Source organism: Tachyglossus aculeatus, chromosome 18, assembly GCF_015852505.1.
Source record: "Tachyglossus aculeatus isolate mTacAcu1 chromosome 18, mTacAcu1.pri, whole genome shotgun sequence".
Classification (NCBI taxonomy): Eukaryota; Metazoa; Chordata; class Mammalia; order Monotremata; family Tachyglossidae; genus Tachyglossus; species Tachyglossus aculeatus.
The window spans coordinates 15,618,625-15,645,319 of NC_052083.1; the positions used below are offsets into that span (position 1 = coordinate 15,618,625).

The 26,695-nt window shown below is 43.2% G+C and overlaps 1 protein-coding gene across 2 annotated transcripts in view; it reads left to right on the forward strand.

Moving 5' to 3' along the window:
- The window catches only part of GRB10 (growth factor receptor bound protein 10), a 198,141-nt gene that overhangs the window by 104,638 nt on the left and 66,808 nt on the right, over nt 1-26,695 (forward strand). For both annotated transcript variants that reach the window (XM_038760157.1, XM_038760156.1), the window contains 2 exons: nt 3,100-3,316; nt 7,720-7,861. In XM_038760157.1, the coding sequence (XP_038616085.1) occupies nt 3,100-3,316; nt 7,720-7,861 (359 nt within the window). The remainder of the gene's footprint in view (nt 1-3,099; nt 3,317-7,719; nt 7,862-26,695) is intronic.

The following is a 26,695-nucleotide window of genomic DNA, read 5'->3' on the forward strand; positions in this document are numbered from 1 at the left end:
GTAGGGACCGTCTCTATATGTTGCCAACTTGTACTTCCCAAGCGCTTAGTACAGCGCTCGGCACACAGTAAGCACTCAATAAATACGATTGAATGAATGAATCTGGTATCTATCCCAGCACTTAGAACCATACTTGACTCATAGTAAGCACTTAACAAATACCCTAAAAAAGTTCCTCTGCACATTCTGCTGACACAAATACTCTACTTCCGAATAGTACATTAGCAGTGTTATAAACTTCTGTGGTAGAATAAATCAGGAAGGATTTCTCATTTACATTGTAGAACATATCTTCAGATTTACGTTCAATGATGGTGATGGTGTGCTAAGATCATGTTTGTTTCTTCAGTAGAATAACTTTATAACTTTCAGAATAGTTTCCCACCATAAACCAAGACTCGTGTTTTGAGAAAGTGCTTGGAAGTACTGCAGTATGGTGAAGATACATTTTTTGATCCCTTTACTGATCATTAATTTGAACCCAGGACTGCTTTGGGGCTTTTCAATATCTGGCAGTATGGAATGGCAATGGCATTCAAGGGCAACAGGTTTTCCCTTTCTGTGTCTCCTTCCTCAGTAATAATGATAGTGAGCATTTGTTAAGTGCCAAGGACTGGACTAAGCACTGCGGTAGCTGCAAGGTAATCAAGCACAGTCTCTCTCCCTCATGGAGCTTGCAGTCTAGATTAGGAGGGAGAACAGTATTGACTCTCCATTTTACAGACGAGGAAGCTGAGGCCTAGAAAAGTGAAGAGACTTGCTTAAGGTCACACAGCGGAGAAGTGGCCGAGCTGGGGTTAGAACTCGGGTCTTCTGATGCCCAGGCCAGGGCTCAATCCACTAGGCCACACTGTTTCCAATCTTTCATAGAATACAGAGGGTTCCTTCCTTCCCTCAACACCACTTCAGCTTCCTTGTCCATCCAGCAGGCTTGTGACATGTTATATAACCAGGTGCAAAATTAGAAATTCAGACTACCTGAGGCCATCATGGAAATGTTATTTGGGGGTGTGTTCCCCATTGAAACTTTCAATCTTTTCTTTCTTTAATGGTATTTGTTGAGCATTTATTTTGGGTTGTACACTGTTCTAAGAGCTGGGATAGATACAAGTTAATTAGGTTGGACACAGTCCCTGTCCTGCATGGGGGTCATAGTTTAGGATGGAAAACAGGAGAACTGAGGCACAGAGAAGTGAATCCACTCGCCCAAGTGCACACAGCAAGCAATTGGCAGAGCCAGGATTAATAAAAATAGTTGTGGTATTTGTTAAGCACTTACTATGTTCCAGGCACTGTACTAAGCACTGTGGTAGATACAAGATAATTGGATTGGATACAGTCCCTGTCTCACATGGGACTCACTGTCTTAATCCCCATTTTACAGATGAAGAAACTGAGGCACAGAGAAGTGAAGTGACTTGCTCGAGGTCATATGGCAGGCAAATGGCGCAGCAGGGATTAGAACCAAGGTCCCCTGATTCCCAGACCCATGCTCTTTCCAGTAGGCCATACTGCTCCTCAGTCCAAGTTAGAAAGGGGAACTTCAATAATACAGAGTCAAATGACCAAAGGTGAGGATGGCTGGACTTTTGTTTCAGTGTAAAAACCCCAAAATAATACGGAGATGGCAGCAATACTTGGATTGAGTTTCAGAACCAAAGGCTGAGTCTGGAAAGGGTACCGTCACTGGTGTGAATATATTCCGTTTGGATATTTGCCCCAAAGCTTCATCCCACCCTTCTCCTAGCTGTCACAGGTTAGTGAAGAGAATCAGGGATTGAGCAAACACTACACAGTACACTTCTAATCAATTTAAAAGGGCCACAGTGAGAGTAGATGAATGCATCTTCATTGTTAAGACTTGGCCTTAATAGGCGAGCAGAGCACTGCCGTTTAACTGGTTTTATTAGAGGGCTGGATCTCGAATGGATTAGAGCTAACCATTTCAGTAGCCCCTTAGAATTCACAATTTACTCTCCACTTTCCTTTCACTGTTCAGACTCTTGTTTCTCTGCTTGGATTTCTCGACCCTCCCCCTTCCATCTCCTTGCTTGTGCTGTTCCTGCTGCCTGGAATTCCCTCCCCCTTCAAATATTCCAGACCACAGCTCTCCCCATCTTCAGAGTCTGTCTAAAAAAATCCCATCTCCTATGAGAAGCCTTCCCTGATTAATTCCAAACCCCCTAGGTGGTGTCAACCCAGAAGTTACGTGTAGCAACTAGGTAGTTTGACTAGCAAACTCACTTATCTCCTCTGTTATCTTATTCTGAGTAATTGCTTCACTCTCTGTTTTTCCTCCTCCTGTTCTCACCATTTGAAAATAATGTATATCAGCCTCTTGCCCTTGGTAAGGTTGCTAGTTCATGTAGCAGGGACCTTGGCTGGCTTCTGGAGAATTCTCCCAAACCCTTAGGAGAATTCTTTGTGTTTTGTGTGCACAGTAGATGCTTAATAACTACTCTCACCACTACTATTAAGCTCCCAATCCCACTTTCCAGCCATGACGTGTGTATTAATCAGGGTCAGTTTTGGTTTTTGGTTGTTTTTTTTTTTTGGGGGGGGGGGGGGCGGCGGGTTTTTTTTGGTCTTACTCTTAACCATATCCACCAGTCCTGACGGTGAAAGGAAACAGCTGTGGAGCTCTTAGAGACTGGGGCATGGTTGGAAGAAGAAAGGTCATGGTGGAAATTGCAGGTGTGGAAACAAGGCTGCGGAGCCCAGAGAATGGAGAATTACCTGCTTGTCCAAGGGCTGCAGGGTGACAATTATGCTTTGCACCACACAATGGCTTTCCTAATTCTTTGGTTGAGACCTTACAGTATAATTAAGGAGCTGATTTCCAAAGCAGTTGGGTGTTTTAAGTCAGTTTAGTTCTATAGGTATTCAATCAGAATCTTATCTTACTCAGTTGTCTTCTTTTCCATTGTCTGTTTCTTATTATGCAATAACAGTCCCATGCTCTTGCTACCCTCTCCCCATCGAGTACTGTGGTTCAAATACTCTGGGGTTTTCGGATCTTCCTCTTTGTCGCCGAGGCAAAACTATTCCAAGTGGAATGATGAGCCTCTTTTCATGCGATTCGTTTGTGTTCCATTTTAGATGACGACGTGGACCTAGAAGCTTTGGTCAATGACATGAATTCCTCGTTGGAAAGCCTGTACTCTGCCTGCAGCCGGCAGTCAGAGACAGCACCGCTCCTTCAGAACGGTCAGCACGGTCGGGGTCAACTGGTCACCGCAGGATTCACCTCCCTGCAGCAGGTATCTCCGAGGCAGAAGGTGCAGCGATCTCAGCCCATGCACATCCTAGCCGTCAGGTATGGAGTAGCGACCGCCCGGGATCTCTGTTTTTACCACCTTATTTAGCAGCCTGCTAACCAGGGAATCTGCAGAGCCCTGAGCATTTTTATTTCCCTATTTTGGGCTTGTTGATCCTTGTTATAAAGTAGCTTCATTCGTATTTATTGAGTGTTTACTGTGTGCAGAGCACTATACTAAGCACTTGGGAGAGTACAATAGAAAAATAAACAGACACATTCCCTGCCCACAGTGAGCTTACCAATCTAGACTCCTGGTAACTACTATATTTCGCGTCGTGATGCAGCACAAGGTCTCAGACTATACAGCCCTATAATGTTATTGCAACCCCGAGCCCCCACCTTTGCCAGGCAGGGCATGTAAGGAGAGTGGACAGCAGCAGTCTACCCAAACAACTGCTCAAAATAGGGAGGACAGAAGGACTTTAAAGACCTGGTAACACAAAACCCCATATGATGTGACAGAGCTGTAGACATATGGGAAATAGACACAGAAGATAAAAATGATAATAGTGATGATGGTATTTAAGTCCTTATTCTGTGCCAGGCACCATACTAAGCACTGGGGAGGATACAAGCAAATAGAGTTGGATACAGTCCCTGTCCCATGTTCACACTCTGAATCCCCATTCTATAGATGAGGTAACTGAGGCACAGAAAAGAGAAGTGACTTGTCCAAGGTTACACAGCAGACAAGGTGGAACCGGGATTAGAACCCGTGACCTGCTGACTCCCAGACCCATTCTCCATCCACTAAGCCATGCAAGACAGATCAGTTTGGTGTACATCAACTAGATAAGGTGTGGTAGTAGGAGTTTAGAGAAGGTCCAGAAGGGAAAACGAAGTCAATCTCAAGGGATTTAGTAGTACAGCTGATGCAGTGGAGGTAGTGCTGCCTAATAGAAAGAGCTCAAGATTGGGAATCAGGAGTCATGGATTCTAGTCTTGGCACTGCTGCTCGCATGCTGTGTGAATGTCATTTATTCACTCTCCCCTTCTGGACTATAAGGTCACTGTAAGCAGAATGTGGTTCACAGAGAATTAGATGAATATATGAAAGATGACCATTTTCATTTGTTGAACAAATGATATTTTAAATGAGGTGGCAGGAGACAAATCCTTTTTTTACTCTGGATGCATCGGCATTTTTAATGTTTGTAGTTCTGGCTATCATGATTCTACACTACTTTAGATTTAGGGAGAAGTAATAATGATAACGGTGGTATTTGTTATATGCTTACTATATAGCAAAGACTGTACAGAGCACTGGCATAGATACAAGATTGGACACAGGCCCTGTCCCATATGGGGCTCACAGTTTAGGTAGGAAGGAGAACAGTACTGAATCGCCATTTTACAGATGAGAACACCAAAACACCGAAAAGTCAAGTGACATACCGAAAGTCACACACGACCCAAGAAATATCACGTAGAGACTGATTAAAGCTGTCTAGGCCACCTGTTGCAGCCCTATCATTTCTTGCCTCCAGGCTTCGAAAAATGACCCTCTCTATATGAATTAAAGAGAGGGAGATGATAGTTTGCCAACCTTCAGGGACACTGTGTGCCTGACAAGCAACAGACTTCTACCCCTGATTCATGGTCTAATTGGCACCATAGTCTTGGGGGTGTTCTCCCGCGGGGATGATGAACCTGTGGCAAGCCATGAGTAACAGGCCCCGGATAACTGATAGCAACTCTCTGCCTGTAGATTGGAGCTGTCAGAGGAATACGATGTTCTCTTAAGTCAAGTATTCCAACCTCAGGGTGGGTTCAGGGAATGGAACTGGCAATTGTGCTGAGGTGATTTCCAGGAGACAAGATGAAATATATCGCTCTCCATATGTGGCCCATATCTTGGGGAAGGAACTGTGATGTTCCACAGGGAGGAGGCTAGGTTCAGGCATGGTGCTAACTCTTCATTTCCCGTGTGTGAGCCACTTATGTGTGGCCTAGTGGATAGAGCACAGCCTGGGAGTCAGAAAGACCTGGGTTCTAATCCTGGCTCTGCTGCTTGTCTGCTGTGTGACCTTGGGCAACTCACTTCGCTTCTCTGTGCCTCAGTTATCTCATCTGTAAAGTGCAGATGAAGACGGTGAGTCCCACGTGGGAAAGGGTCTGTGTCCAACTTGATGAGCTTGTAGCTACCCCACATAGCAAGCACTTAACAAATACCATAAAAGCAAAAACAACCAAAATGAATTCTGTCATTCCCATACCTGCAAGGCACCCTTCTCTATCTACAGTCGAACCACAACCTTTTTCTTAATTGGATTTTGTTGCTTGAGTTTTCTTCACATTTTCAGTTGAAACCTGTTTTAAACGTGGAAGTGCAGATGTGGGCTTGGTGTGTGTGGTGTCTACTGAGTGCAACTCTGCTTCCAGGCTTGAGCCAGAACTCTAGCAGTTTCTGCTACACTTCACAGTCAAGCGTCTTGATTTTAATGGATACATTTTTTCTCCATGAGACTGTTGTATATCAATCTTCAGGTCTTGTTGCACGTATCTCTGTCTACCAGTGCACCACATTCCTTGTGGTTTAGGAAGAAATGATTATTTTGAGGTGAAGCATTACTTCATATCTGTCTGCTCCATTGATCCAGTTCAGAGTTGGTACATTAGGCTATTTAAGTCACTAAATTGTTTTGAAAATCAGAGGAGCTTCCAAATGTCTTACCTGCCTTTTCTTTGCTCTGATTCATATCCTTGCCTTATCGGACTAATAGCCCTCAGTTTTGGCAACGACAGTGTCAGTACAGTAAGATTGTACATTTCCAAGTAGTTTAGGAGTGGGGGGCATTCTGTGTCACAAATTCAGATAACCCAGAGAACACTCCCAGAACATGTATAGGCTACATCTTTTTCAGGTTGCCTTCAGACAAAGATTGGACCGTTGTTATGACCAAGTGCTTAGTACAGTGCTCTGCACACAGTAAGTGCTCAATAAATATGATTGAATGAATGAATGAAGAGATGAAGATTGACTACAGGCCTACTCCTAAAAGCACATTTAATAATGTCTGGCTAAACAGAATGCATTTTAACTTTGCACCAAGACCCTGAAACAGAACTTTCCAATCACAGTTTAAAAGAGCCTTTCCTACATTTTCTTGTTGGTAAGTGCTCTCTGACCCAACCCCCAACTTTTGTATATTTGGAAGAGGCTAGTAATCATCTTCATTAGGATTTCTGTTTGTCTCCGTTAATGTCTATTCAATATACTTTTTAATCAGTCAATGGTACTTTTTGCAGATATGCACATTTGGGAGTGGACAGTAGAGTTTGTAGACCTGTTCCCTCCCTCAAGAAATTTACAGTTTAGCTTTTTGTGATTACATTTTGCACATGTTTTAACATAAACCAATCAGTGGTATTTATTCTGAGTGTTTACTGTGTGCAGAGCACCGTACAAAGGACTTGGAAACATACAGTCCAAGAGAGTCATTAGACATGATTCCTCCCTTAAAGGAGCCTACCATCTAGTGGGAGAATATGGATTAAAATAATGCAGACAGAAAAGTGACCATAAATGTAGAGGGAAACGGGTTTGGGGGGGTACCCAGGTGCTGAGGGCATGTGGACAGGTGACACAGTAGGGAAGGAGACTAAGGTTGGGAGATGAGATGTTAGTCAGGGAAACCTCCTGGAGGAAATGGGAGTTTTAGTAGGGCTCTGAAGATGGGGAGACGGGTGGACTATCAAATGTGAAGGGGGAGGGAGTTGTAGGCATGAGGGTAGGTGTGAAGATGAGGATGACAGCTAGTGAGATAAGATCGAATCACAGAAAGTAAAAGGGTTTTAGAGGAGCACAGTTAAGAAAATGAAATAGTCAAGACCAAAGTCTTTTCAGTTACAGCCACTGATTGCCATATGAGAGGGTGATGCTAGTGCCACAAGGTGCCATTTAGTATCATATGGGTCTTTTCTTTTCACAGACCAATAATAATAATTATTATTATGGTGTTTGTTAAGCGTTCGTAAGTTTGTTACGATGTGCCAAGCACTTCTAAACACTGGAACAGATACAAGATTGGACACAGTCCCTGTTCCACATGGGGCTCACCGTCTTAACCCCAATTTTACAGATGAGGTAGCTGAAGCAAAAAGAAGTGAAGTGACTTGCCCAAGGTCACCCAGCAGACAGGATTTGCTTGTATCCACCCCAGTGCTTAATACAGTGCCTGGCACATAGTAAACACTTAATAAATACCATAATGAGTACAGTTATTTTTTTCTTGGTTTGTTACACTGCACCCCCAATATAGCATGTACAACAAACGGGTAGCTGTGTGTCCAGTATCCCCGAAGAAACGCAGTGAGCGGCCTACTAAGAAACCAGGACATCCTTGCTTTTTTGGGAACTGAAATTGTTACCTTTTAACAATGTTTTGCATTTAATCCAGGCGCCTTCAGGAAGAAGATCAGCAGTTTAGGACATCATCCCTACCGGCTATACCAAATCCATTTCCAGAACTCTGCAGCCCTGCCAATTCTCCTGTTTTAACCCCAGGCTCCTTACCTCAGAATCAACCTGCTAGCAAGCGCGTGAGTATCACACTGCGTGATTTTTCAGCTTTGATCATCTGTGATTCTTGGGTGTTAGAACATGGATTCTTTGGATAAGAATGAAGAGAAGAGGGTTTTCCTCCCCTGCTCACAGGAGCCTCACTTTAATTCCATCTCTCTTAGCCATATGATACTACAGTATGAGTACGAGCTAGCACCTGGGAAAATAAAACTATTCACCCTTCTTCATTGCAGGAATGAAGGCTTTCTGATAATGAAATTCTTAACATCTGCTTAGGGAGTGGAAGGATTGTTTTTTGAGTATATTTTTGGACTTGCACCTTCCTGGCAATAACTGTTTTAAGTCAGATTTCTTGGATCATATGTCAGGTTTCTCAGCAGCCAGTTGGGGAGGTTTAGCTGCTCTTCCAGATTCCTGCTATCTTTAGGGGATGACAATTTTAAGTTTTTCAAATTAGAAAAGGTATTTACAAGCAAGTTTGAGGTTTAGTGTGTTTCAGTCATTTTCATTTTGGGGCACACAGTTGGATGGGTTTCAGCTTTTCTGTGTGAACTGAGAGTCTGTGGCTTCATGTGAGTGGACATCTGTTCTGCTTGGTTTGTCTCCCTTTTTCTCTCACAGCCAACATGATAGCTAGTCTTCTGTGACTATCTCATCTTCTTCTACCCCTATGTGGCTTCTCAGCAGGTGATCCTTTGAAACTCACACACTAGTTAGAGAGCACAGCTACAGCTCGATGGAGAAATCATCAGGAGACATTAAGGGTGTTCTCATCTGCATAAGAAAATAGCATACTAAGCAACCTTTCAATGTATTTATTGTAAGGCTGTCCAGTTTGGGTGAGTTGATTAATGCACTGAAGCCCCAAGTGGGGAAGTTAAGTCACAGAAATAATATCCTTTACTCAAGACTCTGGTCTCTCTATCCAAAGAAATTGAATTCCGAATGCTCATCCTTTAGCCTGTATTAATCTCATTACCACCTACAAAGTAGCTTGATTTAGCCATGGAATAAGGGCAAAGGCAAGTTTTGCGGCAGCTCTAAGGAAAATGAAGTTAGAAGGCTGAGAAGGATGGTCATTTTAACGTATAGGGAAATAAGCCATAGCTCGTCAAATTTTTAATGGAAGGTGGGGTCTTTAAAATTTTAATTGGAGAATTTATACTATGTAATGACAATATAGAATGGGAAGTATTTTGTCTTTCGTTGCCAATGAGTTGAAACTCTGTGATACTCTGAAGTTTTGTTTCGTTGGGACCCTTGGGTTGAAGTTCTTCTGTTTTATTGAAATCAAGCTGAAGAGGAATGGGTAATGCACCTGTAGACTCTTCTCAATTGAGACTGAAGGGGTGGTGACAGAGGAAAAAACAAACAAGGGACTTTTTAGCATGAAGTGCTTAGGTGTTTACATGTCAAAGATAAACGGTCCAATCTGTAGTGGCTTCTTTGAATGTGACAGATGATAATGTGACACCTTTATTTTTACAAACCTGATTGAAGATAAACTTCCGTCCATAAGGCACTGAGATCACATTGAACCCAAAGGACCGTACAAGGCCAAGACCTTGGTGAATTGCTTCTGTTGGCACAGGATCTCACTGAAACATGTTTCTTCCACAGAGGTTGTCTAGCTTTGGAAAGATGTCCATCTCTGGCCCTTTGCTGTCAATCCTTTGAATCATTAACCTGGAAAGAGAAATCGCTATCCAGGGACACAATGCCCAGTATCCAACAATGAAATGGGTCCTCCAATAAATAGGAAAACATTGCCTCTTGACATCTCTAGTTTATTCTTCCTATTTTTCTAATTACCCTTTGTCTCCGGCTAATGCATGTGTTCCCTTTATTCCCAAATTCTAATTCAATTTCCCTGTCTGACTCTCTCAAGAGCCAGGATAACATAAAGGAGCTTCAGTTTCTTCTATTTCTCTTTGCCCTTATGCTCTCCCTTTCAGCCTTCTTAATTTTCTGTTCATCTTATTCCTGAGAAGGTCACAACTCTTTCCAAGGAGAAGGTGGTGACTGCCCTGACTGCAAGATTGTATCCTGTTGCTGAATTGTACTTTCCAAATGCTTAGTACAGTGCTGTGCACACAGTAAGCACTCAAAAAATACAATTGAACGCTCACCACTCTCTGACAGTCCAGGCAATGATTAGGATTTTGTGCTGGTCGGGGAGGAAATGACATCTAGCTTCTGCTGCCACTGTTCACCTCTTCCTGCCTTACTTTCTAAAGTTGCCCACCTCATAGATTCAGGTCTCTATTCTCTTCTTAGCTGGTGTGGAAGCCCTCTGATATTACATACAGTAGTGTTTCTCCCATTTTCTGCCTTTAAGGGATATCACCAATTGAGAGCATTAAAGCTCTTTTGGAAGTTGGAGTACTAAACGAATTCTCACTCAGGCACTTTTGACTTGGATGTCTAACTATGCACACGTGTCAGTAAGCTCTCTCCCTTTTATCTATCCTTGCTTCTCTCCCACTCCAGCCCCCTACTTTGCTCCTCTAAGACCTACCTACTCACCATGCCTCATTCTTATCTTTCTCGCCCTCCCTCCTGCCTGGAACTCCCTTCTGTTTGGTATCTGACAGACCACTGCTTTCCCCATCTTCAGGACTTACTAAAGTCTCTTCCAGGAAGCCTTCCCTGACTACCTTCTCATTTTCCCACACTACTCTCTCTCCTTTAGGCATGACTTGTGCACTTCAGTCTGTGTCCCCAAGTACTCAGATAATCACCCCCACCCACAGCGCTTATTTCTGTATCATTACACTCTGTTGCTTCCCCATACCTGTAGCTTATTTTAATATCTATCTTCACTGCTAGATTGAAAGCTCCTTGAAGGCAGGGATCATGTCTACCTCCTATATTGTACTCTTCCAGGTGCTGAATGCAGTGCTCAGTACGTAGTAAGCATTCAGTGAATCCCAATGATCGATTGTGCCTTAAGCAGTCCCAGTGACCATCTGCAGCAAATACTTATATACTTATAGAGACAAGTCTCAGTAGAACACATTGTTTTTCTTCCAATACACATATTTACATACAGAAACCATCTTGCTTCCAGGAGAGTCAGGGATGAAGCAGAGCACGGACCTGAGAGTCAGAGGACCTGGGATTTAATTCCAGCTCTGCCAGTTGCCTCCTTTGTGACCTCGGGCAAGTCACTCAACTTCTCTGTGCCTCAGTTACCTTACCTGGGGATTAAAAATGAGCTCCGTGTGGGACATGGACTGTGTCCAACCTGATTATCTTGTATCTACCCCCAGAGCTTAGTAGTGTCTGGCACATAGCACTCAACAAATACCTTTTTTTTTTTAATGGAACTTTTGCTTATGAGAGTTTCTGGTATAATTTCACAAGCAAATGAAGTGGATGAGAAAGGAGTGTTGCAATAGGGGTTCTCTACACCTCAGTGTTTGGAAGAGCTCTTAAGGCACAATTCATATCTAGTCTTGACTCTTGAGTCTGACTCTTAAGAGTGTTTTGGCCTACTTCATTGCCTCCCGGGCTTTGATTGCTTCACTGAAGCCCTATCTTCATGCAGTAGCAGTATCTTTAAATTTATAATGATGATGTAAGGCCTCAGCAAATAAAAGACTTTGGCTTCCATTGTCTTCCGTTTGCTCTGGGGGAAAAAAGAAATTAGATGCTCTTGTTTCAGTGAGAGCTAGGAGACAACTTTATAGAGCCAGAAAAACATCTAACCAAGAATTCAGAATTAACATAAAAAATAGGTGAAATATAGCTGGCGTATTGTGTCTGCACAAAGCCACTTTGTCCATTGGGAAGAACCGAATGGATTGCAGAAAGGAATTATACCTGTTCGAGAAGAAACTGGGGACCTGTTCCTCCAGTGCCTTGTTTCCTCACTATTATTCTGCTTCCCTAGCAGGAAAGTGCCGGGCATTAACTTCGAAGGGGTTAGGAGCATAAGAAAAGTTTAAACAGTTGACTTGGCATAAATGGGGAAAAGTGAAGCCAAAATCATCTAAGTAGAAGTCATTTTCTAAGGGAGGCACATGGCTCTCAAACTATCTGTAGCTGTCCATTCTCAACCTGGTAATTTTTTCCTAGTGTTTCTAAACTTGCCTCTTCCAGAGGGAGTTTGTCTGAGAACGGTTGACCTCCTGTTGTTTCAGTCAGTGTTTCAGGCCTGTGCTGCCAGAGGGCCAGGCCTAACCTTAGCAAAGGCAATGAATGGGTCCACTGTCCCACTAAAAGGGACAGTGGAGGTCTCATTTTTACCAGCTTGGACTGGATATTCCCATCCAAAAAATAAAAGTCATCCAATGGTCAGCTTTTGGTTCTGGGCTTTAATATGAGGTGAGAAATGGCAAATTGCTGATGATTTGGACAGATGCTCCCCCTTTTGAAAGCCTCTTCTCACTTTCTCCTTTTAGCTAGGTCCTCTGCTCTCCTGATCCTTCCTTGTTGAGTGCTCAATGTATTGTACTCTCCCAAGCGCTGAGTACAGTGCTCTGCACACAGTAAGTGCTCAGTCAATAAGAATGAATTAATTATGTGTTTATCCCTAAGTATGGCAATTCTGTTATTGTGGATTCCCGGAGGGGTAGGGGCAAAACTTTGGCTAGGATTAAGTTGAAACTCAGTGTGGAGTATCTATTTAGTTTGAGATGAACAAGATAGAGAATGCAGGAGAGAAGGCCTTAGAGGAGACAGGCAGCCACCGAGCGTGAGATTTGCCAAGCGAAAGGGATAGGGTTGTATAAACGTGGTAGAAAGACTGGTCATGTCACGGGGAGTAGCTTAGCTTAGGTTTTCAGCTGAGGTCACTCTGAGAGGTTGATGGGTTTCATGTTCAAACTTCCCCTCTTTTGGCTAAACCCAGTTTCTGATTTATGTAATCGTTTGTATTATCTACTAGCAGATGGTCTCAGGACTGTGACCCTCAGAGACTGTATTCTCATGTGGTCACTCAGGTTAAGCTTTGAATATTTCAACATGATGGGGGCTTATCCTAAATTTTACCATCTTTTCAAGTCTTTGTATTTTATCACTTTATTCTTCCTTCTCTGAAAGATTGCTTTCCATGGTCTCTGACCAGCTTTTTCCCCAAAGTGCTGTTTTTATTTTGGAGGATAAAGCTGAAATCAGTGATTTTTTTTTAAAAAAAAACCATCCTATTCATCCCTTTTAAAGCAAGGGCTTCTTGAAAGAGGATAATTTGCAAGCCTTCCTAGGCAATTATGGTAAGGGTTAAATGAGTGGTGGTTGGCTGTCTAAGGGGAAATATGAATGTTTCTATGTAAATAAATGCCAAAGACCAAAACACAGGGTCCTCGGCAGACAAACCACACTGTAAGCGTTCTGTCAGTCCTCTTCCTCTTCCAGAGCACAGAGACCCAAACAAGTCTCCAAAGATGTTTAATCATCATGCACAGTCTGGCCTAGCAGGTGGGAGAACTAAGGGGACTAGGACGTGGTCTCATTCCCAGTGTCAGTTGAGATCCCGTGCCCTAGTGCCAGTACCTGGGGAATTGGTAGCTCCTAAAGATTTATATGAGAGAGGCTTTCAGAAACACATTTGTTTGTAGGCAAACCAAGTTAAGGAACATGAGCAATAGGTAGTAGGAAGTCCAAGTGGAAAAAGGTAGGCAAACCACTACATATCATGGAGGAAGTTTATCTGACCTTATATGCAGTATTGCAGTATCTCTGTAGAGGGGGGTAATCCTTCCAGCCTCATGTCAGAAAAGGAGGGACTCCTGAAAGGATAGCAACACCACATAAAAAGTCTCCCCAGCATCCCTTCTACAATTGAAGATGAGGTTCCAGGGAATATCAGGCAATCACTGGTATTTATTGAGCACATACAGGTGTGCAAAGCACTGTACTAAATGCTTTGGAGAGTAAAATACAACATAGAGGACGTATGTTCCCTGCTCACCAGGAGCTTACAATGTAGAGCTGAGAAGCAACATGGTGTAGCGGCCTGGGAGTCAGAAGGTCATGGGTTGTAATTCTGGTTCTGCCCCTTGTTTGCTGTTTGGCCTTGGGCAAGTCACTTGCCTTCTCTGTGCCTCAGTTACCTCATCTTTAAAACGGGGATTAAGACTGTGAGCCCTATGTGGGACAGAGACTGTGTCCAACCTGATCACTTTGAATCTACACAGTGCTTAGAACAGTGTTTGGCAAGTAGTAAGAACTTAACAAATACCACTAGAGGGGGGACAGATATTAAAATAAGGGTATGCACAGAAGTGCAGTGGGGCTCATGCTGGGGTGAATGTCAAGTGCTTAAAGTGCTTAGTATCAAAAGCAGATCCAAATGTATAGGGGGCACAGATGAGAGAGGGAGGGGGGAAATGAGGGGTTAGTCAGAAAAGGCTTCTTGATTTTAATAAGGTTCTGAAGGTGGTCAGAGGGGTGATCTGTCATATCTGAAGGGGGAGGGTGTTCCAGTTCAGGTGGAGAACAGGGACAAGATAGCAGAAATTGAGATACAGTGAGTAAATTGGTATTAGAGAAGCAAAGCATGCTTGTTGGGGAGGTAATAGGAAATCACAGAGGTAAGATAGGAGGGAGTGAGCTGAATGAGTGCTTTAAAGCCAATGGTAAGGAATTTCTCTTTGATGCAGAGGTGGATTGACAATCATTTTTGATTTTTGGGGAAATGTGAAATGATTTTTTTAAAAAGAAGAATGATCAGGGCAGTAGAGTGAAGTAGTGACTGAGTTGGGAAAGACAGGAGGAAAGGCAGCCAGTGAGGAGGCTGATGCAGTAGCAGAGTTTCCCGATCAGTGGACGATTTAGCTCTTGGCCCCTAAATCAAAGAAATCACAGCAGCAATCAGAACACTGCACACATGATGCTGATGGCATGCCTACTGAAGTATATATGCATGTGTGATCATGGGTTCTAATCCTGTCTCCGCCCCTTGACTGCTATGTGACCTTGAACAAGTCACTTCACTTCTCTGTGGCTCAGTTACCTCACTGTAAAATGGGGATTGAGACTGTGAACCCCACGTGGGACAACCTGATTGCCTTTTATCTACCCCAGAGCTTAGAACAGTGCTTGGCACATAGTAAGTGCTTAACAAATGCCATCATTATTATTATTACATGGGACAGAGACTGTGTCCAACCTGATTTGCTTATATCCACCTCAGTGCTTAGCACAGTGCCTGGCACATAGTAAGTGCTTAACAAATGCACAATTGTTGTTATTAGTAGTAGTAGTAGTAAGTCTGAAGAAAGCTCAAGCAGTCAGTCAGCTTGGCCCAGGAAATACCTTTCTTAGCAATGTGGAATTGAATGCAGATGTAGACTTCTACCTAGCTAGCGCACTGACCAGTGGTACAACATTACATGTAAAAGTAGAAAAATTGAGTCAAGGTGGTCGGTCCATGTTTTGGGAGTCTGGCAGACAGAGCATTGTGTTAGGCTGCAGGCTAAACTGAAGGTGTGTGGAGCTGGCCATCTTTCTCCAAGGTTAAGAGAACTGCCACACCTGGCTTCTTGAGCAGCTCTGTCAACATCACTGATGGGTTGTGCTCAGCAGCCAAGTGTCTACACAGGATCGCAAGCACCAGCCCCGGAATGAAGTGCATCCTCTAGGATTGAAGCTTTGCTTCCATCGTCACGTCTTTGCAGTGGTGGGTGAGGAGGGAGGGGCATGTGAGGAGAGAGTATGAGAGTAAGCGATCACCAAGCACCTGCTTTAGGGTGAGCTGAAATTGGGCAGTTGGAAACAAGAGGTGGGGACCAGAGGCAAGGCTTTAAGGCTGCTGGAAAACAGAGTTTCTCAGTACTGCATCCCGTTTGAAAAGCGGGAGACAAACGTGGCAGGCAAACCAGCATGAAGTCCTGCCATCAGGAATTACAGTGACTCTTTTTGAGTAGGAGCACCGAGAAGATCGTGAGTTGGAGGCAGAAGTGAAAACAGCAGCCAGGCACTAAAAAAACAACAGCATAATAACCAACTCCATTCCCATTTTGCCAAGTAAACAGTGAATGGGCATTTATCATTGTGTGGTCACCATGTGGTGAGAACTGTTTGTCTGTGAGTTGTGCGTTGACCCTTTCAACCAGACACGCATACGCACACACACACACCCCGTAAGTGGACTTCATCAATATTCTTGACATTGCCACTATGAAATTTCAAAAAATGTAAAATCACTAGCACCAGAGGGCAAAACAATTTAAAGATGTGGTGAAGCACATTGTGATGTACAAGACAGTCTGCTGTTATCAGGCAGGCCAGCCTCCCAGGGAGCAAATTGAGACAGGGATTGCCCTCCTAAAACAAAAGCTGGGTGAAAATCAGGCTAAAAGGAGACAGTCAAAAACAGACACAGGCTCAATGTAGGACAAACCCATATATTCGTGTAATAAAGGGACAGTATCTGGTTCAGGAGTATCCTGCTCCTCTCAGGTGTGACATTTTGCATTGCCAAATTTGCTCAAAGAGTTGGGCATAACCAGTCGTTTTGCTAGAATATCATGATCTAGTGATTCTTCTGCAATCCAATCTTGCTACTCTGTGGAACTTTTCAGGCTTTCATTCAATCGGTGGTATCTTTGGAGTGCCTTCTGTGAGCAGAGCACTGTTCTAAGGGGCCTGGGAGAGGACAGTACAATAGAGTTGGTTGACACAATCCCTGCCCTGAAGGAGTTAATGATCCCTGGCTCTCTAAAGGAGAAAGAGAAGGGCTTAGCCTGATTTGCCGCCCTCTGACCCCAACAGTCCCCTGCAAACCCGATGAGGAGTGTTCAGGGAAGCAGATAAAGGAGGGTGTGGGGGTGATGTTTCACCCTGGAAGATGTCTTTTCACATGGTCTGGGCTGGATTGGCCCGCTCCTCAATGCCTGCTGGGTGAGCTCCATATTGATGGGGGCGCCTCATTTTCAGCTTCAAAACTGGGAGTTTTGTGACCATGGAATCAGCAGCCATAAAAGGGTTCCAATTAAGAACTGTGTACCTTCAGACTGAAGGGTCATTCAGAACTACTTGGTTGAGCATTGTTGCGCGGCTTCTTATAAAAACTATTTCTTTCGAGCAGTAATAGCCACTCCGCACAGCATCTTGGAGTGGCACTTGAGCCAAAGAAGGATGACTGACACTCTGCACATTCCTACTAGTTTGGCTTCAAACTAGCTGTTTTCTTTTCCTGACCTCCTAAAGCAGTTTTGATCTGGAGGAGGTTTCCTGACTCTCCCTGAATTGCTGTTCTCTCAGTGGCGTAATTCTGGTCTTAAAAAGTCAGACAAGGTAAAGACGCTTAGAACGAAGTTAAGGTAAATTCAGTCAAAGCTTTGTGTTGTCTGGTAGGCTGCCGGGGAAGTGTTTGAGGATGTAAAGAACTTGGTCTCGTGAATCAGGAGGGTCAGATTCCAAATTTCCCTGTAACTGATTGTTATGGCTGGCAGATGATCTTACTTATCTTGTACCTTTCATCAAAGGAGTGATGTCACTTTTTCTAATTGCATCGTAATAATCATGGTATTTATTCAGTGCTTACTCTGTTTTAGCCACTGTGCTAAGCACTGAGGTTGTCAGTTAATCAGATCAGACAGTTCCCCTATCCCACACAGGGCTCCCCATCTTCAGAGGGAGAGAGGACTGGCATCTTATCCCCAACTTACAGATGAGGAAAGTGAGGCCCAGAATGTTTCAGTGACTTGCCCAAGGTCACACAGTGGGCCAGTGACAGAGCTGGGCCTAAAATTTGTGTCTCCTGATTCCTAGTCTCATGCTTCTTCCACTAGGCTACACTGTCTCATTCTCCAAGTAGAGGAGTGTCATAGATTTCATGTCCCTAGTCCCTGCAGGTGTGTGATATTTAAGTTTAGCATCTCCTTTTCCCATTACGAGGAAAGAAGATATAGTATATTTAGGGTGGACTGAGGAGAATGGAGCCAAGGGCAGGTGCTCCAGTGCTTTTTTTTTTTCCTCTCCTCTCTTCCTTCAATCCCCCCCAATCCTCACCATCTTAGAGCCCCACAGGGGCTAGAAATTTGGGACCAAATTCAACCAGTCCCAATCCAACCTAGCAGGGACCCAGTTCCAGTCTGGGACTGCCAAAGTAGACTAGAAATAAACCTGGGCCAAACAAAAAAGTGGTCTGGGCTCTCAGGTGAGCCTCTATCTACATTTTGAGTTAATTTTCCTTACTGTGGTAGAGTAGTTACACAGGCCCTCTAAACTTTAAGCTTGCATGCAGAATTTGTGCCTACCAATTCTGTTGTACTGTATTCCCAAATGCTTAGTACAGTGCTCTGCACACAGCAAATTCTCAATAACTCCCATTGATTAATAATGATTTCCATTACTTTTAGTTTTGCTTCACAGTCCACCTTTTGTTCCAGGAATTCTATTAATTAGTCAACAGAAAATTTTGAATTAAAGTAGAGAAAATCTTTGAAACTACTAGTAAGGTTCACTTGAGGGGCCTTGAACGAATAGAGATATGCAAAAGCACCTTTTTTCATTTCTTTCCTAAATTGAGAAAAATCATGGTGCTTCTACTTGTATTACTTCTTGAACTCTTGTAAGTGAACACTCTGTAATTATTTATACAGAACTCTTTCCATAAGTGTAACCTCTTGAAAGGACACTGATTTTTCTCTGGCAATTAAGAGTCCATTCTTCCGGAAAATGATCAAAAGTTTGAAATAAGTGGTCATGTAATAGTCATTTCTTAAAAGTCGAAACAGAATTCTTGGAGTTTGGAAAATTAATATGAATAAACTTTCAGAGAGAAAAAAGAAAATGCAAAAGCTCTCGTAGTATATTGGGATTTTTTTAACGTAGCCACTGAATATTAGCATGATATTCCTCCAGGAGGCCTTCCCAGACTGAGCCCCTTCCTTCTTCTCCCCCTCATCCCCCTCTCCATCCCCCCCATCTTACCTCCTTCCCTTCCCCTCCTTCCCCTCCTTCCCTTCCCCACAGCACCTGTATATATGTTTGTACATATTTATTACTCTATTTATTTACTTTTTTTCTTGTACATATCTATTCTATTTATTTTATTTTGTTAGTATGTTTGGTTTTGTCTCCCCCTTTTAGACTGTGAGCCCACTGTTGGGTAGGGACTGTCTCTATGTGTTGCCAATTTGTACTTCCCAAGCGCTTAGTACAGTGCTCTGCACACAGTAAGCGCTCAATAAATACGATTGATGATGATGATGATATATTCTCAGTCTTCTAGGTGGGTTGGCTTGCAAAAATCTGTCCTCCAGAACTTTACATTATGAATGACATGTTGAGATGTAAGAATGTAGCTGTTGTGTTTTGACATCAAACTTGGGTACTTTTTAAAAAGACATACCCATCAGGGGACGCCGTGCTATTTGTAGACATCATAATATATCGGCTCTCTGCACCCTTTCCTCCCTAGCTCATTCTCTTCAGTCCGGCCACTGTCACCTCCTAGCTGTACCTCATTCTCACTTCCTTATGTACAAAACCAATATTTTATTGTCTGTCTCCCCTTCTAAACTGTAAGCTTGCTCTAGGCAGGGAACACCTCTACCCAACTCTGTTATACTGTAGTCTCCCAAGCACTTAGTACAGTGTTCTGCACACAAGTAAGCCCTCAATAAATCCGATTGATTGAGTCTTTGAGTAGCTCTGTCTCTGCGTCTTGTATTTCATCTGTCTTCTCTCCTTTTTGGTCCACATCCCCATGGAAGCCCCACCTGCTAAACATCATATCTACAGGAAAACGTAAAAAATATCCAACAGTTTTGTTTCTTCTTTATTTTATGAATCATGTTTCTGATGGTTTTACAAATTCCTTAAAAATACCAACTTTTAAAAACTGCAATAAAGCTGCACGTATGGGCTCATCAATCCTTAGTTTGACCTCTGCGTTAGGAGCTTGGTAAAATCCATTCACAATATAATTAATACCTTTAATTACAAACCTGTATATTGTTCTTTTGACACTATTTGTACTTTGGTGGAAGGCTGTTTGGCCCAAATTCTCTAAAACCTTGTTACTTGAACAGGACTCATTTGAAGTAGAAAATCTCTCTGTCATTTGGAGAAAGCTAAGTAGCAGCTTGATAATAGCATGGGTGTGATTTTTGATGACATTCCCCAGCAGATACATTAAATGTATGCGATTTTTTATGTTTGGTGTTTAAAATTCTGCTTGGTGATATTTCATCATGTTTCTTGGTGGAAAATCTGAGACCTCTTTTAAAAGATGTGTTTATTCATTCAATCATATTGATTAAGTGCTTACTGTGTCAGAGCACTGGACTGAGTGCTTGGGAAGTACAAATCGGCAATGTATAGAGATGGTCTCTACCCAACAACGGGCTTGTGTGAATTGTCTCCAGCTTTATATATTTTGCTTATCATTATTAAAAATATTGAAGATGGTCTTCACTCTTTGAGGCCTATTCTTGCCCCTTAGAATGTGTTTAGGTGCATGAGCCAAACTCATCTAAATTTGAGGAGGACGGGACCTTTCTGGGCCCCTGCTGGGTCTTGGCAATCCCTCCGAAGGCTTCTCTGGGCAAGGACTCTGGGCAAAGTCCGCGAGAACATTCAGGGAGGGTCCCTGCCTGCATGAAATCCAGCGGCCGGCTTGGAGGTGGCCACCGGATGCTGCCCTATGCAAACTGAGCTGGTCCGGGGGGCTTGGCCTTGGGCCTGCTCTTAACTGATTAAACTCAGATTGTACTCCTTCATCATAATAAGTGGGAACATTAACAAAATCTAGCTGGTGGGTTGTTCTTTTACTTTTTTGTGTTTGTTAGGTTTTGGATTTTCTTGGTTTCCAGAGGTGCATTCAAATGAAATCAAAGCAGAAACTGGATTGCTGCAAGATCATGATCAATTAAATCTTACGTAAAATAATCGCTTCATAAATTCTGTCTCTTTCTTTGTAACCCTGAATATGAAGGATTACATAAAAATAGCTAAAGGAAAAATAGGTGGCCTGCTTTAGCCGGTAGAATGATTTCAATTTGGAAGGGAATTTGGAAATTAGGAAATGTTTAGGGGATTAGCAAACCACTCTTGTGTGCTTTGTCTTTGTTATAGCTAAACAATACCGGGATCACTAAAGCATTTGCATTAGAAATTGTATTATCTCAAATTAGCCTAAAGCAGCTTTAATTTTTGGGAGCTGGTAAGACAACAGAGTAGTTAAGGGCACATCTTTAATGGTTGGTAGATTAGGACTTGGTGTGTTTTCAGAAATCCAGTTAACTTATTAAACTGAACAAGACAAAAGCAGCATTTCAAAGGAACCCTTTTATGAACTGCGACTCTAAGAATTAAATTATTAATTGAAAACAAAAAGTGAGTGAAATGTAATGACGAGAAAGCCAGTGGAATATGATGTGACATGAATAGTTTGGGGAGGATAAAGAAGCTTCTTGATGGTGGAGTCTTTAATAGGGATACTTGAGTTTCTTCACCTGTTTTAATAATTAATTTGTAAGCACCTGGAGGGCAGGAGCCATACCTTTTAATCATGTTGTACATTTCCAAATGCCTTACACAGCACTCTATACCCAGGTACTAATTGAATGCAGTATATGATGACTAGTCCATCGAGACACTATGTGTCTAGGCAGGCTTAAAGTATTTATTACTAAGGTATGGAGGAGTAGACGGTTGTCCTGATGATGCTAGTTTTTTTAATTCGCATTTAAGTGTTAAGGGTCTGTGTCTCAGGCTCTGTACTAAGTACTGGAATTAGATACAAGCTAATCAGGTTGGACACAGTTCCTGTATCACATAGGGCTAACAGTCTTAATCCTCATTTTATTATTATTATTATTGTTATTATTTTTATCAAGTCCCATTGAGTCATTTCATTCATAGCGACCCTATGGATATATTTTCTCCAGAATGTCCTATCTCTGCCCTAATCCTTAACCTTGCTAATGGTTCTTCCATTGTCTTTGTTATGATTTCTGTCCATCTAGCTGCTGGTCTGACTCTTCCATGTTTTCTCTGAGCTTTTTCTAGCATTAATGTCTTCTCCAGAGAATCAGTCCTCCTGATGATGTGTCCAAAGTATGCTAATCTAAGTTGAGTCATTTGCCCTTCCGAAGTCCACACTGGCTTTGCTCCAGAACTCATTGTTTGTTTTTAGGGCAGTCCATGGTATTCACAAAAGCTTTCTCCAACACCACATTTCAATGTCCGTTTTCCAGATGAGATAGTACAGTGCCTGGCACATAATAAGCACTTAACAAATACCATTATTAATATTATTATTATTATTAGTCTTGCAAAACATTTGTGATTTTTCCACATTTCCTAGGCTAGGGTCTCCAAAGACCCCAATTATATCTTGCAGGTCCTGTCATATGTGGCCTTTCCACTCCTGCCTCTGTTATGTTCACTTTGGATTGTGGTGATGTCTATTAATGAGGCAGCACTGTCTGACCTGAGTTGAGAGAAAGGTAAATTTCAGTAGTGAAATGGCACCAGTCCGCTCCAGTGACCCACCGGAGAGACTTTCCGGGCCAGTTCCAGGTCTCAGCCTAGACATATTTATTCCGAAAGGTTTTCACATGAATTTTGTACGTGACAGTGAAGCTGTTTGTTGCGGGACTTCGTTTTCAGTAAACAACTAGTAACCCAGCACTGCTGCAGAACAAACCGTACCAAATAGTCCACAGAGACATGAGGTACATTTAACCTAGGTTTTTACTTAAACCTTTCCTTTCCTCCTCTCTTTCGGGGTCCATAAAAATCCTCTCTTATTGGAATCTTATTTCAAACTAAATCCAAGACAAGGAATGCCAGTATTTCATTTTGACATTTGGTGGGGGGATAACCTTATGGCTGGACTTTTGGGGTTGGCGAGGGGCAAAAAGAGGCCCAGATGCATTTCAAACTGGGGTATTGGAGACACAGGCCGGCATACGGGTGGACAAGCTCACATGGACAGACGCACGTGGGACCAGGGAGGTGGCCACACGCAGAAAGTGGTCAGGATTGGCCGATCCTGACAAGTAATTACTTCTCCCCAGCCCCGTCCTTCTCATGAAAGAAGGCGCTGGCTATTTGTCTGACTCTGAGTTGCACAGTGTTCTGGCCGCAGATAGCATCCCATGCATGTAAGCTCTCCGTAAGTGTTAATTGGTGATGGACGGTCTCCATTCTTGTAGGTCACAGTGGATGTTGGGCTCTGATTTGAGGCAAGGGACTCGGGAACGTGGGAATGGAATAAGCTTGGATCCAAGACCCTCATTTCCTGGCAGATGAATGTGCACGGCCCCGTTTGGCCCCATTGTGACTGCGGCCGCAGAGTTGGCTGGGGAAAGCCCTCCTTGCACCTGGCCCGTCTCCACAATAACTCCGGCGACGCCAGACAGAGGACTGGGAAACGGCTCTTTTCTCGACAATAGGCCCTCGGATTGAGGGCTCTTGTCGATTGCCTATTGCCAACTGAAGTGGTTTATGCTTCTGCTCTCCCACCCCCTGATTCCCTTTTATGTTTCTCCCATCCCTTGCTTTCTTTCTGCTCCCGCCTTCCTTACCTCCCTCTTCCAACTTCTAAACTCTGTCAATAGGAAGTCGGTGATTGTTTCAAACTGTCCTCTGTGGGACCTTGAGGACACCTGAAGAGAGGCCTGAGGGTCGAAAGGTTCCAGGCATTCGGACGGTGTGTTAGCTGTTCGGAGCATAAATTCAGTGGATGCTCGATATTTTCCACCCATTTTCCTAGGGCCTGGTTTAAGTATTTTTTTTTGGAAACTCAGCAAGATAAAATAGTCATTGTACTAATACTGAGCTCAACCTTTTTAGGCAGGGCATAAAAATAGGATTGGTTATGATACAAATGGTTATCCCCCCAAAAATGAGTCAGAAGGGGGCATGTCTCAACTGGTCCTAAATGGCAGAATTAATATCTGTAGCTGTTTAAAACCTCAAACGTTTGCCCAAAGTTTGTTCAGTGCACAGAGGGCTGTGGTCACATCCAGTGGACCTAAATCACCTTCCTGGTCATCAACTCTATGCTTAGCCTCCCCGTTGGCCAGCAGCTGTCCTCTGGGATAGTTGCTATATTCAGAGGCTTGGGGACAGGAGGTCAGAGACTGAAATTATCTGAGCTCCTGCATGTCATACTCTCAGTAATCCCAGTTCCTCACCCAAATTTGCCCTGGATTCCCTAGGCAAACACAAAACTGTTCTGTTCTTCCTAAGCCATCACCACTACAAGCCTAAGCCATGCTCACCACTTCACCTCTCTCCTCCTACCCAAATGGGGGATGGCTGCACCTTCAGTCTTCCCCTGCTCTCTTTTCATCCTTCTCTAGCAGAATGTAATGGAGAGAGCACAGGACTGAAAGACTGGAGACCCGTGTTCTGCTCCCAGCTTTACCCCTTTCCTGCTGTGTGACCTTGGAAAGTCACGTCTCTCTGTGGTGAAAATACCTCTATTTAGACTATGCATCTCACGGGTCAGGGTGGGCAAGGACTGACTCCATACTGATTAACTTGTATCTACCCTTGCAGTTAGCACAGTGCTTGGATCATAGGTGCTTAATGAATAGCACCGTTCGTTTTCTCTGGAACTTGGTGTCAGACTCCCAAAAGGCTGGTCGAGGCCCGGGGCATAAGGTATGAGCGGCAAATGGCTGAGTGGCCCCGTGACTAGCTGAGAGACTCAGCCCCGGGCACTGACAACTCACCATCATCTCTCTGCCAGCCTCCCAGTTGGCTTTGTTTGGCCAGTGAGGTCATGTGAGGGCCACCCACCCCAATAATCATCCCGCTTGTGAAATCTGAGTCCTCTGCCAGCTGTCTTCTTACCCTGGCAGCCAAGCCACTGAGGTTCCCCAGGGTGGGGGCGGGGGGCAGGGTGTGTGTGTGTGTGTGTGTGTGTGTGTGTGTGAGAGAGAGAGAGAGAGAGATAGAGAGAGAGATCCTGCTCCTAGGACTCATCACCCCCCCCACCCCCACCCCCACCCCGCTTGGTCTTGGTCTTTCTGTGATGCAGAAAGTAGGGCAAATAGGGTGGAGAAAAGAGAGGTGATTTAGGGAAGGCTTCTAGGAGGAGAGATGATTTCATTAGAGGCTTGAAGATGCCTCCAGCTTTTGTGGGAAGCGAGAGCTTTTAGATCCATAACTTCAGTGTTTTGGTTCCTGTCTGTTCTAGGGCATTGAAAATATAGGCTAGAGATTTTGCACAACAAAAGCTAGAGATCTGAATGCTCTGAATAATTTGTAGGAAGGCATGTATTTTGTCTGCCAGCCAAGAAATTTGCCCAGGGTGCTCAGTTGATAGTAAGAGAATCTTCCATTTTCGAACTCCTTGGAGTTAGACTTTTTAAAGGAGAAGTATTTAAAGTATTTTCAAGGAGAAACAAGTTTAGGGAAATTGGTTTTGTGGGCCCAGTCCAAAAGGGATACCTCTAGAACGTGGCCACCAAACCCAAGATTTGGTTTGAACCCCATGACCCACTTAGCTCAGCACTACTGATAGATTTTGAATGCAGGGAGATATTGTTTGCTGCCAAGAGACCAAGACATTTGGATAAGCATATATTTGAGGTGGATGCTGAGGCCTAATTAGTGAGATTTCACTTCCCCTAATAGTAGAGGAAGATAATTCAATACACTTGAGCAGTGAAAAACACTCAGCCACTGCCAAGCATAAGAAATGTTGGCAGCATGAAACTACTGCATGAGAAGTATTCTCATGATTCCAGGCATGGATGGGGGAGAAAAATTTTGTTTTCCTAAGAACCTGATTATCTGTAATTAGGCTCAGTGGGTGCTAAGTAGCCCTCTCTTCAGTGTCCTTGTACAGTTCACATAATTTTGCTTTCAAGAGGAAATAAATTCCTAGAGTGTTCTGCCTCAAAAGTCACGAATGACTTTTAGATGCCCAGAAACCTAGTTTGTTCAAATACCAGATCAGGCTTTTAGTTCCTTTTTTTTTTTTGGCCTGATTTAGTTAAATCTCTACCCATTTGGACAGCAATACCCTGCATAAGGAAAGTCTTACAGTAATTAAAAATGTATTACCATATATGTCCAGGTATTTTAGATTTCCTCCTTGATTGAATTTGGTTGATAGAATTTTTAAACTGTCCTTTCTGTGATCTTGATAAATTGCTTTTATCAGCAAAAGGAGGGTCGCTGTTTCAATATGTACAGCACAAAAATTCATGTTAAATCAACAATGCCTATAACCATCTGCACGATTATTTCTGTTTGGAAGTAAAGTTGACTACTTATTCTTTTTAGCAACTCGAACGATTGAAGTATGAACTCAAAATACCAAATGTATAGACTGCCTTAGAAGCAGTAGCCTGCAGAGTTAGTAAATGAGCTTAGTCACATTCCAATCAGCTGAGTAAAGTAATAATAATAATAATAATAATAATAATAGTAATGTTGGTATTTGTTAAGTGCTTACTATGTGCAAAGCACTGTTCTAAGCGCTGGGGTAGATACAAGGTAATCTGGTTGTCCCACAAGGGGCTCACAGTCTTCATCCCCATTTTCCAAATGAGGGAACTGAGGCCCAGAGAAGTGAAGTGACTTGCCCAAAGTCACACAGCTGACAAGTGGCGGAGCCGGGATTTGAACCCACGGCCTCTGACTCCAAAGCCCAGGCTCTTTCCACTGAGCCACGCTGCTTCCTTTATGTTGTGTTTATCCCAGCATTTTATATGTAGTAAGCACTTAATATATGTCATAATTATTACTGTCTGAATAGAGTTGGATGAAAAATATTTAGTCCTTACTTACTAAATTTTTTCTGGCACCAGTTCTATCAGACTGCCCTCCTCTGTCCTTAAGCCATCTTCGGACAGTGAGCTCTCTGTGGGACAAAGACCACAGCAAATCTGATTATCTCATATCTGCCACATTGCTGGTTTAAGAAA